Source organism: Pelodiscus sinensis, chromosome 1 (genome assembly GCF_052426305.1).
Source record: "Pelodiscus sinensis isolate ZL-2025 chromosome 1, ASM5242630v1, whole genome shotgun sequence".
Lineage (NCBI taxonomy): Eukaryota > Metazoa > Chordata > Testudines > Trionychidae > Pelodiscus > Pelodiscus sinensis.
In genome coordinates, this window is record NC_143052.1 from 156,519,121 (window position 1) to 156,533,064 (window position 13,944).

Sequence of the window (13,944 nt, forward strand, 5' to 3'; positions counted from 1 at the left end):
TGCCTCCAGGCTAAGAGTAGATCTCTCCCCCTCCTCCAGTGGAACAACATATTATGCCCCACCATTGGGCACTCAGAAGAATTTGAGGATTTCATTTAGAAGGAGGATATAAACTGACATAATATGTCTACACGCTACCTGGAAGAAGGTTTCCACATACTGCAGTAAGTACACCCCACAATCACTGCTGTTATCCTGTTTCGGGACTCTGGGACAGAAATCCAGCATCGTTGATTTGCTGAATTCCCGGTGTGTTTTTCGTTTAGCTTCCCACTCTATTTCCAAGTACCTGAAAGAGAGTAAGTTAAACACTCACATGGTGGATACCTAAATTCTGACCTTTTTGGGACACTGCCTGTTCTAAACAGTTTGGAGTAAATGCCACAATTTTCTAACCAGCTTCCTTATGCAACCTGTCAAAAACTCACTTGAAAGAGTACAGATAATTCCATGGTTCAGCATCATGTTATATTTACATGTGTCCGTACCAAATCATGAATATCATGCAGGAGATAGCCATAGTATAGTTTAATGGGAAAGTAATTGTGGCCATCTCTCTGTGTAGTGTTTCCTCAAGTCATTAGAAAGACATAACATTTCTTAAACTTGAAGGAAATCATCATACAGATTATAAAGTGTTCAAATCACACACACACACGCATCTTGTTTGCGCTAAGCAAATCATAAAACTAATGTCATAATTTAAATGAGGAACAAGTTAAATGTCAGCAATTTGAACTCTCCAGCATACCCTATCCATGTTAAAGACTAAATGAGTGTCTTCAGGAACCACCTTTATAACATGAGGATGCCAGACATTCATTGGACTTCAGACTATTCTTACCATTCACTGCAATTCACAGCTGTTCCATTAACCACCAGAAGGCTCCCCTATTGCCCTCTGACTGCAACAACTACATATTGAGCCAAATGTTCAAAATTGCCCACTAATTTTGGATTCCTTGGGACATGTTGGATCTGATTTTCAGAAGTACTACCCGCCCCGCCTTCTACTAACTTCAGCTAGAGCTACAAGCATCTAGCGCTTCTGAGGCCTCTCAGAAATGAGCACCCTAAAGTCACCCCATTCCTGAAAATATGGGCCACTGAGAAATGCAACGTACACACCAGATTGAATGTAAGGGTTTCAGAGTTCAATCAAAGATCTGTGTGCTTATTTCATAGAGTTTAGAGTTAATTTACCATGGGCCCGACTGCTCTCTCCTACAGAAAACCCACAGAAACGTGTATGGAGAGGGGGGAAATCTGTAGAAAGAAGGATCCCCACACTGGGTATGGATGCTTTGCCTCCCCTAACTAGAAACAGCTTGGGAGCTGCATCCATAGCCTCACAGATGCCGCAATTTCCATTCCCTGATCCCCCGCAGTCCTCCTTTGGCTTACTATCGCTATGCTCCAGCAGACTCATACTTAAAGATCTGTCCATTCAGGAGCAAGTAACCCTTAATGTCCGTGACCGGAAAAATTCCACGCACAGAGGGAATTATACTGCTGGGCTTATTCCTTAGCAGGACTCTGACAGAGTTGTGGGAGGATGTGTGCTGCATCCCTTCTCCCTCCACGCACCCACAAATCCTTGAACTGAGGCAGAACTCTTTGTGGAGCCCTCTACAAGTCCTACCTAGGATGTGGAGAAGACAAAGAAGATCATCCTGCAGACTTTACTGAGCCTGGGCTGCTCCCAATTCACTGGGAGACTGAAGACACATTTATACATGGAAGAGATCCTCTCTCTGTTATTCACAGATTTGTATATTCTGAGGCTGGAAGGACCATTGTGATCATCTAGTCTGACCTCCTATGTAAGGCAAGCTATGGAAATACCCCCAAAGTAATGTCTAAAGCAGATCTTAGAAAACATCTCATCTTGATTTATAAAGAGTCAGTGATGAAGAATGGACCACAACTCTTTGCAAATTGTTGCAATGGTTAATTACAGTACTCTGTTTTGAACCACGGTAACAATCTACCAAGGGTCATGGTGGAGACTCCATCACTGACCATTTTTATTAGGTCTTTCACATTTTGCTCTTTTCATTATATACAACAAACAATAAGAACTACATTTCAGTTCAGTCCTAAGTACCTAATACTGTCAATAGGGTACTGATTCAAAACAGACTTTTTTGTATGCTACGTTAAAGTCATTTGCTCTGTACAGAACTACTGAAAGAATGACGTTCCAATGCTTGGCGTTCAAAGTGTAACACAAAATACTTCCTATCAACTCCCCTTCCACACATGTACTTAAAATAGCGCTTTTGTTCTAATTTAGCCCAAGTTACTACTCCAACTCAAGACATTAACTTCAGGATACGATCGTTTTAAAAATATATACATTTATATTTCCCCTAACTACTTTTATGTTAGGACACAGATTGCAGACATTTCAGGTCTGTTCTTATTCTTCCCTTTCAAGACAGCTACTAATATTTTAATCTGACTAAAGCAGCATGACCAAATTTTTAGCCACTTTCAAACAGGTATCATGTTTTATTTGTGTGCAAAAATGCAGTAACTGCACACAACATTGAACTGCTGCGATTGTACACTCAGAAAACTAAGGGCTCCTCCAAAAATTGGTAATTTAAAAACAACACATTAGGTTTAAAAGAATTACATAACATTCTTGACCTGTATTATCATAACACCTTGGATTATTGAAATGGAGATATATTTTAAAAATTCTAATGTGCTTCTCTCGCTCTTCCTTTAAGGCACTATATTTACCTAGGATAATTAAGTGGGATTCTAATTATAGTCAACCCTACAAAAAGATGTTTACAAACAAACAACAGAAATTGGTATTGTAGGCTGTTGCTTAAACTTCTCTATTGTTCCTAGGTTTTATACTAGGGATGTTAAATTGTGTTTAATCAGCTAATCGAGTAGTCAATGGAATTTCCATCGACTACTCGATTGCTGATAACGGGAAACTGCAGAGCCGCAGTGCTGGGAGCTAACCCCATTGCGGCTCTGCATTTTAAACGTATTGAGAGCCCCACTAGCCTCTGCTTCCCCGCAGAGATGGTGCAGGGGGAAACCGGCTTTTAAGCTGTCGCACCCTGGCACCAACTCCTGCTCCCCTACCCTTCTTGCTTCCTCTCTCTGATAGAGGCAGTGGTGGGTGGGAGGAAGCGACTAGTCGAGTCGCTACTCAACTAGTTGCTTACATACCGATTTTGTACAACTTTTTAAAAGAATATAACTCATACATTTTGGGTTTAAAATCTGCCATGATAATGTACCTTTCTATTCCTTGAGAATAAAACCAAAGCTGCTGTTACTTACTCTCTCAAGATCTGAACTGTGTTCTGCACAGAACTTGCTTTCAAGGAATCCAAGATGAGTATACACGGCCTGTTGACAGCAAAACCAAAAATTAGTTTAATCTTTTGTTAGGCTGATTAGTTGAGTGGAAAAAGTGTTTTTTATTTAAGTGGAAATGAGTAGAAAGGTCAAGTAATTAACCAGGAAACCTGAACATAGCATCTTTAAAGATATATTATAGGTCAAGCTGAATTAAGTGGTCAGTGTCACTGCCACATTACTGAATACTGACACTTCAATTTTGTTACATTATAAAAGTATAAACTTACCTTCTACAAACTTTCTTTAAAATGGAATTATTTAAAGTGCTCTGAAAAACACAAAATAATTGTAAAATTGTACAAACTGTATCCCGAAAAAGCACAAAAATCACATCATATTTTTATATCTTTAGTATAACATGTAACAAAATGATCAAGAAACTGAAATACCTATTGTATATTCAAAACAACCAAACACGACTATTTTACTGAAAGCTAAAGCATGTTGGACTTCAACATGAATTCTGAAATTATAAAATTCTAACAGAAGACTCATTAAATAGTATTTTTTTGTTTTTAAAAATCCTTTAAAAACAGCCAATGGATTTGTTGTTCGCATGTTAAAGTTTATAGTTATCATTTTAAAAAGACAGAAACTGACTAAAGAGGTATACAGGGAAATCAATAGAAACCACACAAAGTACTATCAAATGCGCAAAGTAAACACTGATTAAAATAGAGAAATGTTCCCCCCATAACATCTTTCAGTTCTACTAATTTTAAGTGCTATAATAAAAACTTTTTTCATATAAGTGAGATTTTCCTGTAACTGGAGAGTCTTGGAAATGTGTGGTCCCTAACTATATTCTACACCCGTGGTCCCCAACACGGTGCCCGCGGGTGCCATGGCGCCCGCAGGGGCATTTGCATGCGCCCGCCAGGTGCTCGGGGCTGGTCTGGCCCCGGACACATGGCGCGGTGCTTGCGGGGGGGAAGCACCGGGCGCGCGGTGCTTGCGGGGGAGGGGGGGAGCGCCGGCCCCCCGGGCACGTGGCTGCGGGGGGGGGGGGGGACGCCCGGTGGGCGCGCAAGTGTCCCCACCCCCTGGCGCCCGGCGGGCGAACGGCCACGCCCCCTGGCGCCCGACAACCTCAAAAGGTTGGGGACCACTGTTCTACACAATGAAATGCATGCATTCTGTGCAACTGCCTCTGGAAACTTTTAATAAGTGTTGGCCTTCAGTCTGCACTTATGCAGGCAAACTGGGGGCATAAAGGGCAGTGTGGACTGATGACACTCAAACTCCTTTTCTTACCTTGAATCTAGAGATGATCTGCAGCAGTAGGGATGGAGGGCAGTAATGGAATACAGATAGGAACCACACAACTCAAAGAACCTTCAACAATAGGTAGCTACCTCCATAAACAGCACATTCATTCTTCCCCAGTTGAGGGAGGGAAAGAGAGGCAGATGCTGCATCGGTGGTGACATGATGCAGAGCTATTGGCTGTACATAGGGGAGACAATTCTTGAATGCAGAAAGTCTTGGCATAGTCCCTCTTTGGAGGAACAAGCTGCCTGAATTCTGAGTCAAGCCATGCAGTAGTAAGAAGGAATGGGAGCTGCATCAGTCCTTCTGCCCTTGGTTCGGAGCATGAGGAATTCCACTGCATGCGTGCAGACTAATAGACATCGCTTACTAAAAATGTCCAGTCTCAGGCACATGGTACACATGGACACTCACATGTGGAATACACACAGGGACCATAAAGAAGTACTGAGGGCCAGATGGAGAGTTTTGTTCTCAAAGAGGGAGCAAATAGCCCAGAAGCATCTGTGGAAAGGAACTGTGACTCAGACGTGCATCTCTGGGTCATGATTTCTCCACAGCTCCTGTTTCAGATTAGGGAAATATACTCCATCATATGCCCCTTTCTTTGCGGCCCACACTTCTAATGACTGGTGCCTGGGGGAGGAGCACAAATATGACTTACTCATATCGCCTTCTCATACTCATACTTTCATCGAGGGAGTATGAGGCACTCAGCCTCTATTTTCCATCTTTTGCCCAAACTCTAGTTCTGACCAGTCACATGGAGATTGAGTGGGAGGAGCTCACACCTTTTTAATCCTTTCTGTAGCTGCATTAGATTGAGTTACAATCTATCCCATACCTAAAAATCAAACAAACATCTGCCTGTTTGCATTTTTCCTCCCTCAGTGTTTGCTCTCCTTGCCAGTCATAAAGGAAATTTCTGCAGAACCCAACCATCCTAAAAACCACTTCTGTTTGATAAAGAAACTCGTCTTCTATTATCACTCCATTAAAAAAAACCCAAGCAGATATCATCAGCTCAAGATTAGGGTCAAAAGATGCAGGATCAAGAAGCTATAGTGAAATGTGTCTCAGATACTATGACAATAACTCAGCCTAAAAACAATACTGGTTAAGATACAGATAGTAAACTTTGCAGAACAGTCATGCAAATTTATGAGCCCAGATATAAAAAATACTCACCTGTTCTTCACTAGACATTAATAATGAAATAAATCATACTTTATTTAATTTTTAAAAAACTTGCTCGGAGTGCAATTTTACAAGTTTGAGCTGTTAAAAACAGTAATACAAATTACTACCTTCCCTCATTAGATTTAATTTTCTTTTCTTGGAAGTCAACCTATTTTGCTAATCAAGAGCCTGATGACAAATATCAAGTGTGATCACATGGGTCAAGTCAATTTTACAACAGTGTAATTTTATTTTGAAGTAATGACATTCAAGTAATCTAGTTATGACAAGCTAAAATAAAAACCAACCATGTGCTTATCTAATACAGTCAAATATACACTGCTACTTGTCATTGTTTACCTAAAAGGGACATCAGTAGATAGTTTAGTCCTAGAGTTTATTTTTAAAATGCAATATGACAGTGTCAGATGGTCACTAAATACTTCACTGTTTTTCCTTTGTCCGTACAGAAAAATACTTACTGCAAAATCCTCTGACTCCAAGTTTGGAGATGAAGTATGGCAATCTTTACCTAGTGTAAGACAGTAAATTGAAAATAAATATGATTATTTTCTTTTTTGGCTGAAACATTTGCATTTCTTGGCAAATGACTCTATCCCCATTGGAAAGAAGATGGCATGAGCATAAACTAGCCTTACTTTCCCACCTTTGGTAAAAGCATGTCTCAATTGCTGAATATTGTTGAAAGACCTCACTAGGGTCCTGATCCAATTTCCACTGAAACCAATGTGAGATATTTCATTGACTTTAATGGGAGTTCAACTAGCTTCCTAGTACAGAAATCTAATTTAGGATCTAATATTATGCCCTGGATTTGCATATGCAACTTCATGTCTAACAAGCTGCATGAGGAGATCAAGAACACAATATGCCCCTAATATATCAGGACATTTTACTATATATAGTAATCTGCAAAATCCACTATACACGTCTTGAAAAGAGCTGAGTTTCCTTTGATAAGTGTTTCATTAAAGCATTCTGGAATTACTGAAGCAAATAGTTTTTCATCATTTTCTCTTAAAGTCACTCACTACCTTCTGAATGACAACTACTCTTTACATCCAGTTCTTCTTCATCCTTCCAATTATCATTGAAGACCAGCACTGTGTTGGTTCTAACAGTTTCTCTCTTTTTTTCAGACTGAAGAAAGGATTGCTGAGTCTGAGACTTCAGTGAACCCTGATCTGGAAAGTCCTCATATACTGCTTCTTCTAACCAAGGAAAGCAGATAACTGCAATGTACCAATGAGACCTGCCATGGGGACGGGAGGAGAAGGGGGGGGGGGGGGGGGGGAAGAGAGGAAAAAAATAAAAAGGTTAGCATTCAATATTCAAATCCTTTGAAAGCTGTGGTACGCCTTTGGTACTAACGAGTTAAGGGAGCTAATGCCTTGTTACTCCACTGTCAGTTCTAACCTTTTGCACGCTCATTTAGAAGAGCACAATGATACATATATCCTTCTATTCAATTTCACCTCTACAGCATGATAATGTTGCAAAGATAAATCTCGCCTTACTGTTTCTCAAGTACTTCTCCTACTTGGTTCTCAACACACACTTCCTGAAAATGAACAAAACACATGCCTCAAGACATCCTAATCACATGACCTGTGCCAGCTATGAAACTATGGGTATAGTACACTATATATTCCACTGACCTCAACACATTTACACGATCTCACTCGGCAGCAGCTCTTTTGTATAGACAACTTCCATTGAAGTTACTTACCAATTTTAATGGGACTTCAACATGTGATGCAATGTAGAATAAAACCCATATATTGATACTGCTACTGCAGTACTATATATTGTTCTACAGGAAACTGCTTATAGGAAAATATCCAAGCTCACAAGAGAATATAATGACAGCTAACTTCCTGCCCTTCTCCCCAAATAAAACCATTTCTGCAGTAGAGACTCACAAAACTAAGCTTACTGGAAGTCTTCAAACCAGGCCCATATGAAATGCAAAATTTGAATGAGCTGTAAATCAGTATATCTGTCACACAATGAATACGATTTTTCTTTATTTCCCTTTTAATTCAGAGTCTAGGAAATTATTTTCTTGGTGACCAGAAATAGAATGTGGAAAAGATGAATAGTGGAGTGTTTGTACTGATCAACCAATGGGAGTGTTTCTAAACCTGGTATATAATGCGAACACATCCTGGAAAAATAGAGGCAGTCCCCGACTTACGCCGGATCTGTACTTACGAACGGGGCTTTCTCGCCCCGGAGGTCGAGGTGGCGGATTGCTACCTGCGAGCTCCGGGGCGAGAAAGCCACGTTGTAAGCTGCTCCAGTGCCCCTGGTCTGCTGGAGACCGTCTCCAGCAGACCAGGGGCACCGGGAGGGTTCCCGCGCTTCTGAGGCTTTGCCAGAGCAAAGCCTCAGAAGCGCGGGAACCCGCCGCGGCTGCGGCTTCAGTCCCGGTGCCTGTGGTCTGCTGGGGACGGTCCCCAGCAGACCACAGGCACCGGGACTGAAGCGGCAGCCGCGGCGGGTCCCGCACCTCTGAGACTTTGCCAGAGCAAAGCCTCAGAGGCGTGGCACCCCGCTGCCGCTGCTGCTCTGCTCCCCGTGTCCCTGGTCTGCTGGGGAGGGGCGCGCAGCTAGTGTGCCCCCCCCCCCCAGCAGACCAGGCTTTTGTTTTGGACCCTGGGGCAGAGCAGCTGGGGCGCTGCCGATTGGTCCTGCAGCGCCGCTCTGGGCACTACTGGACCAACCCGGCAGCACCCCAGCTGCTCTGCCCCAGGTCCTGATTCAGCCGCTGCTGGTCAGTTTCAGCAGCAGCTGAATCAGGACGCCTGGGGCAGAGCAGATGGGGTACTGCTGGGTTGGTCCAGTAGCACCAAGGAGCGGCGCTACTGGAGCAACCCAGCAGCACCCCAGCTGCTCTGCCCCAGGCGTCCCCGAGTCAGCTTCTGCTGAAACTGACCAGCGCTGACTACAGGAAGCCCGAGGCAGAGTTGCTCTGCCCCGGGCTTCCTGGAATCAGCTGCTGATCAGTTTCAGCAGCAGCTGACTTGGGGACCCTGGGGTTCTTAAGTTGATTCTGTATGTAAGTCAGAACTGGCGGTCAGTTTCAGCAGCCGCTGAATCTGGATGCCAGTTCCGACTTCCATACAGATTCAACTTAAGAACAAACCTACAGTCCCTATCTTGTACGTAACCCGGGGACTGCCTGTAACTATTTAGTTTTAATTCCCCACTTCATATCTGGCATTTTAATCAAGCTCCCAAATTGCTAGAATTAGAGACTAATCTGATTCACAACTGGAATCAAAGGCTCTTCATCCAAATCAATAGGATGGTATTTAGTGCTTTAAAACTAGAAACAGGAATAGTCTTCAAGTGGCACTTATTTCTATTACCAATGAATCGTAAAAAAATTTAGCCATAGATATTTCACTGGTTCCTTCAAAAGTAAATTTCAAATCTATAAAATTTAAAATTTAAGAAAATGGTGCCATAAAATACTGTTGGAAAAGTGAGTGTGTCATACTTACTCCTCATTAACAGGCACAAAGATGTAATCTTTATTAAAGATGTTTATATGCCGAGTCCATGTCCTTACTCTTTTGTGCCTTCTTTGTGCCACACTGGGAACACAAAAGCAACAATCACAGTTGTGGGAGGAAAGAGGGATTGGGAGGAGAGAAGAGATGATGTTGCCGAAGGACCATGTCAGTGTTCCCAACACAGGAACAATTCACTATTGGACACATGGTGTTTCTCTTCAAGCCACAGCCACAGGAATCATGCAATTATACAAGACTCTAAGTTGACATTGGAAAAAGGTTCCCAGACATCCCTGTTGTAAAGACATTTTTGAACATGAGACACTCTCCAGATTTCCCTTCTCGCCTCCCCCTGTTTGTTGAAGGTAAAAAAAATAAAAAATAAAATAAAAAAACAAACACACCAGAAGATAAATAAAATGAACTTGTAATATATTATAAGTGTCAAAATAAGATATCGGGGTCCAGCCTCCTGATTTTTGAACACTTAGGGCTGGCAATACAGCTGTATTAAAACTTAAAAACAAATCAAAGCAAATATTTTGGCATTTCTTTTCTGTGCCCAAAAAGAAAGGTTTTGCTAATTTAAACATCTTTAAAAGGAATGTATTTAAATACACTGAATATTTGCATGCTCATGAAAGTGGCAGGCAGGAAATTAGCTCCCCAATAACTACTGCTTCCTACCCCAAATAAATCCTTTAAAAAAATACAACAGTTAGAAAGGAAAGATGCAGAAGCTGGCAAAACACCTAAGAGTCTATGAAGTCACTTACTGAATAGGTTCCCTGATCAGTGTACTGAATAATTTTCTGAGTCTTTTCAGTTAAACTTTTTTGGGATGGGTTATCTATAGATTGTACGGCCAGAAAAGATCATTGTCATCTTCTTATCTGATCTCCTGCATAACACAGGCAATAGAACTTCATCTGCTAATACCTGAACCAAGAAACTGACCATGAAAGATTGTGCTACTATGGGTTTCTGTAACAATTTCAAGCCAAGGATCTTTAATGATTTAATAACATTCACGAACTAAATCATACAAAACCTCTTTTGAAGACTAGTATTGTTAATTAAACCCATTTTATAGATGCAAAAATCTAAGGAACAAAATTTAAGTGCCTTAGCCCAAGATGACACATTGTATCAGAGCCAAGAACAGAACACAGTTTTCTCCTGGTTCTGTGCTTGAACTACCTGACCAAGCTTCCTCTCCAATTTACAAAGATGTATCATTCCATGTGAAAAAATTTTCAGGAATTCTAAACTTATTTTTCAGGTTTTCTAATTTAGCACAGGATGTTGTGAAAACTACTGAATGATTTATGAGGTTCTACATTTCTGTCAACTTTGGGTAAAACTCATCCTGTTCCAGAAGCCATCTGCTTTACCTACAATCTGATTTATGGCAGTGCCTATGCAAAGGTATGGACGAAGTGCTGCAGAAAGGGATGGAACAACTCTCCAGTCCTGGCATGTTGCTGTTTTGGCTCTGCAAAGACCAAAATAAAGAGAAGTTGTGGGGTGAGATCTACTACTTGTAGCTCAAACCGACCATAATCAGTGTGTAGCAGAAGGGGGTCTTATTCAAATTCATAGGCAGAAACAGTACCTGTGAAGGGACTACACTCCAGCCTTCAGTTCAGTTCCTAGATCTGAGATCTACACACCAAAACACTAAGATGCTGTGTGTTAGGAGAGGTTACTTTCACCCTCAATGAGCCAAAGGAAAAATTTCTCAGCCAAGCCAAACAAATTGCATACAACTTGACTTTTTGGGAAAGAATCTGCCTCCATATCAGATAACTGCCCTCACACAATATGAAATTGTGACTACATGTAAACATAATACAGACAGTCCCCGGGTTACGTACAAGATAGGGACTGTAGGTTTGTTCTTAAGTTGAATCTGTATGTAAGTCGGAACTGGCGTCCAGATTCAGCCGCTGCTGAAACTGACCGCCAGTTCTGACTTACATACAGATTGAACTTAAGAACCCCAAGCTTCCCCAAGTCAGCTGCTGCTGAAACTGATCAGCAGCTGATTCCAGGAAGCCTGGGGCAGAGCAACTCTGCCTCGGGCTTCCTGTAGTCAGCGCTGGTCAGTTTCAGCAGCGGCTGACTTGGGGACGCCTGGGGCAGAGCAGCTGGGGTGCTGCTGGGTTGCTCCAGTAGCACCGCTCCTCGGCGCTACTGGACCAACCCAGAAGCACCCCAGCTGCTCTGTCCCAGGCGTCCTGATTTAGCCACTGCTGAAACTGACCGGCAGCGGCTGAATCAGGACCTGGGGCAGAGCAGCTGCGGTGCTGCCGGGTTGGTCCAGTAGTGCCCAGAGCGGGCGCTGCAGGACCAATCCGCAGCGCCCCAGCTGCTCTGCTCCAGGGTCCAAAACAAAAGCCTGGTCTGCTGGGGGGCGGGGGGGCACACTACCCACGCCCCCTCCCCCCCAGCAGACCAGGGACATGGGGAGCAGAGCCGCAGCGGCAGCGGGGTGCAGCGCCTCTGAGGCTTTGCTCTGGCAGAGTCTCAGAGGCGCGGGACCCCCCCGCGGCTGCGGCTTAAGTCCCGGTACCTGTGGTCTGCTGGGGACGGTCCCCAGCAGACCACAGGCACCGGAACTCAAGCGGCAGCAGCGGGCTGGTTCCCGCGCTTCTGAGGCTTTGCCAGAGCAAAGCCTCAGAAGCGCGGGAACCCGCCCGGTGCCTCTGGTCTGCTGGAACCCGCCCGGTGCCTCTGGTCTGCTGGAGACGGTCTCCAGCAGACCAGGGGCACCGGAGCAGCTTACGAACGGGGCTTTCTTGCCCCGGAGCTCGCAGGTAGCAATCCGCTACCTCGACCTCTGGGGCGAGAAAGCCCCGTTCGTAAGTGCGGATCCAACATAAGTCGGATCCGCGTAAGTCGGGGACTGCCTGTACATAAAGGGAGTAGCAATATGTGCTCAGCTTAAAAAGAAAAAACTGGTCCTTCCAGCAAAATTGTATGAAACTTCACAGAGGTAATCAAACTAAGTGAAGAAATTTTACATTCTAGACTAAGAAAAAGAATCTGGAGAAAAGCAAAAAACACTGTTTGTATTTATAATCAAATACTCATCACAAACTTTAATAAAATCCACCATTACCATCCTATGACTGCCAACCTTAACAGTGAGTTGCAGCATATCTAGAAGGCCTGAGAACAATCAGAATGCTACATGACAAAGTAGACTTTACTGAAGAACCTGAGTGATCCATGAAGAACATTCATCACTGGAGAACATTGCATATTACTAATTTCTTTTTTCTTGCTTCATGACAATCAGTACTTGTCTGTTAAAATAACAAATCCTTTAGTTCTAAATATGGCCTCTGGAAGTGGACTTACGAAAGTTTGGGATCTTCTTCAGAGTTTTTTTCTGTCCTGGTCAGGCACTTATAGAAGAAGCTGCTAAAAACGTGTGACCGCTCTGCAAGCTGCTTTGGTGCTTTCTCCAACAGAAGATATCTACCAAAAAGATACAATTGCATCTTTTTACTACTTATGTGGAAATTAGCTTCCTCTTCAACGTAATTTCCATTAAAATATTAAGATATATCAAGGTTATTTTATATTTTGCAATCACTTATTTTCACAGCTCCTATCCAGGCCAAATTTTTTAACTTATTTTAATTGAGTATATATGGTTAATCGCTTTACTATCAAGTGAGAAACACAGTTATTTATGGCACAACCCAATTGAATCTACCCTCTACCAGAGATTTGTCCTCCAAAATCAAAGCTTTTGTACTTAAATAGTTGTGTCTAGCCTCTACTTCTAAAAGAAGCTTGAAAACAGGAACCATCAACAAAACAAGCCTGCAAAAAGTATAACAAAGCAAGTTACAGGTGTTTTTGTTTCATTCATTACAATTGTATTATTCAATGTCATAGTTTATTCATGAAATAAAACCCTTCCATTTTTAAATCTGAACTGCTTCAGAATCCAAGTACCCTACTGCAAGTTTTATTTTCAGTTCATCACAGAACACTACTCTACAGCAAAGCCCTATGTATCAAAATATTTAAGTGGATGCACCACTTTGTTTCCCTCTAGGTTTCAAGTTTTTGCTTGCTATGCTCTGAAGCTGACCAGGAGGAGGGAGAGCAGTGCCAGTAATATGGAGACTGACATTGATCTCAGAGGGTACATCTAGACTACATGCCTCTGGCGACAGAGACATGTAGATTAGACTACCAGGCATAGGAAAATGAAGCGGCGATTTAAATAATCGTCGCTTCATTTACATTTACATGGCTGCCGCACTGAGCCGATCAGCTGTTTGTCGGCTCAACGCGGTAGTCTGGATGCGCGGGGGTCGACATCAAAAGCATTTGTCGACCACCCAGGTATGCCTCATCCCAGGAGGCATCCCAGGAGGCATACCTGGGTGGTCGACAAATGCCTTTGATGTCGACCCCCGCGCATCCAGACTACCGCGTTGAGCCGACAAACAGCTGATCGGCTCAGCGCGGCAGCCATGTAAATGTAAATGAAGCGACGATTATTTAAATCGCCGCTTCATTTTCCTATGCCTGGTAG

General features: G+C 42.9%; 1 protein-coding gene across 6 annotated transcripts in view; it reads right to left on the minus strand.

The window, feature by feature from the left end:
* Positions 1-13,944, minus strand: part of SENP7 (SUMO specific peptidase 7) — an 88,881-nt gene that overhangs the window by 3,140 nt on the left and 71,797 nt on the right. For all 6 annotated transcript variants that reach the window (XR_012897467.2, XM_075907664.2, XM_075907679.2 and 3 more), the window contains 7 exons: positions 12,750-12,869; positions 9,372-9,464; positions 6,897-7,114; positions 6,324-6,373; positions 3,621-3,661; positions 3,313-3,381; positions 139-289 (listed from right to left, as the gene is read on the minus strand). Coding sequence is in view for 5 of the 6 variants with exons in the window: in XM_075907664.2 (XP_075763779.2) it covers positions 139-289; positions 3,313-3,381; positions 3,621-3,661; positions 6,324-6,373; positions 6,897-7,114; positions 9,372-9,464; positions 12,750-12,869 (742 nt within the window). In the remaining variant the exon portion in view is untranslated. The remainder of the gene's footprint in view (positions 1-138; positions 290-3,312; positions 3,382-3,620; positions 3,662-6,323; positions 6,374-6,896; positions 7,115-9,371; positions 9,465-12,749; positions 12,870-13,944) is intronic.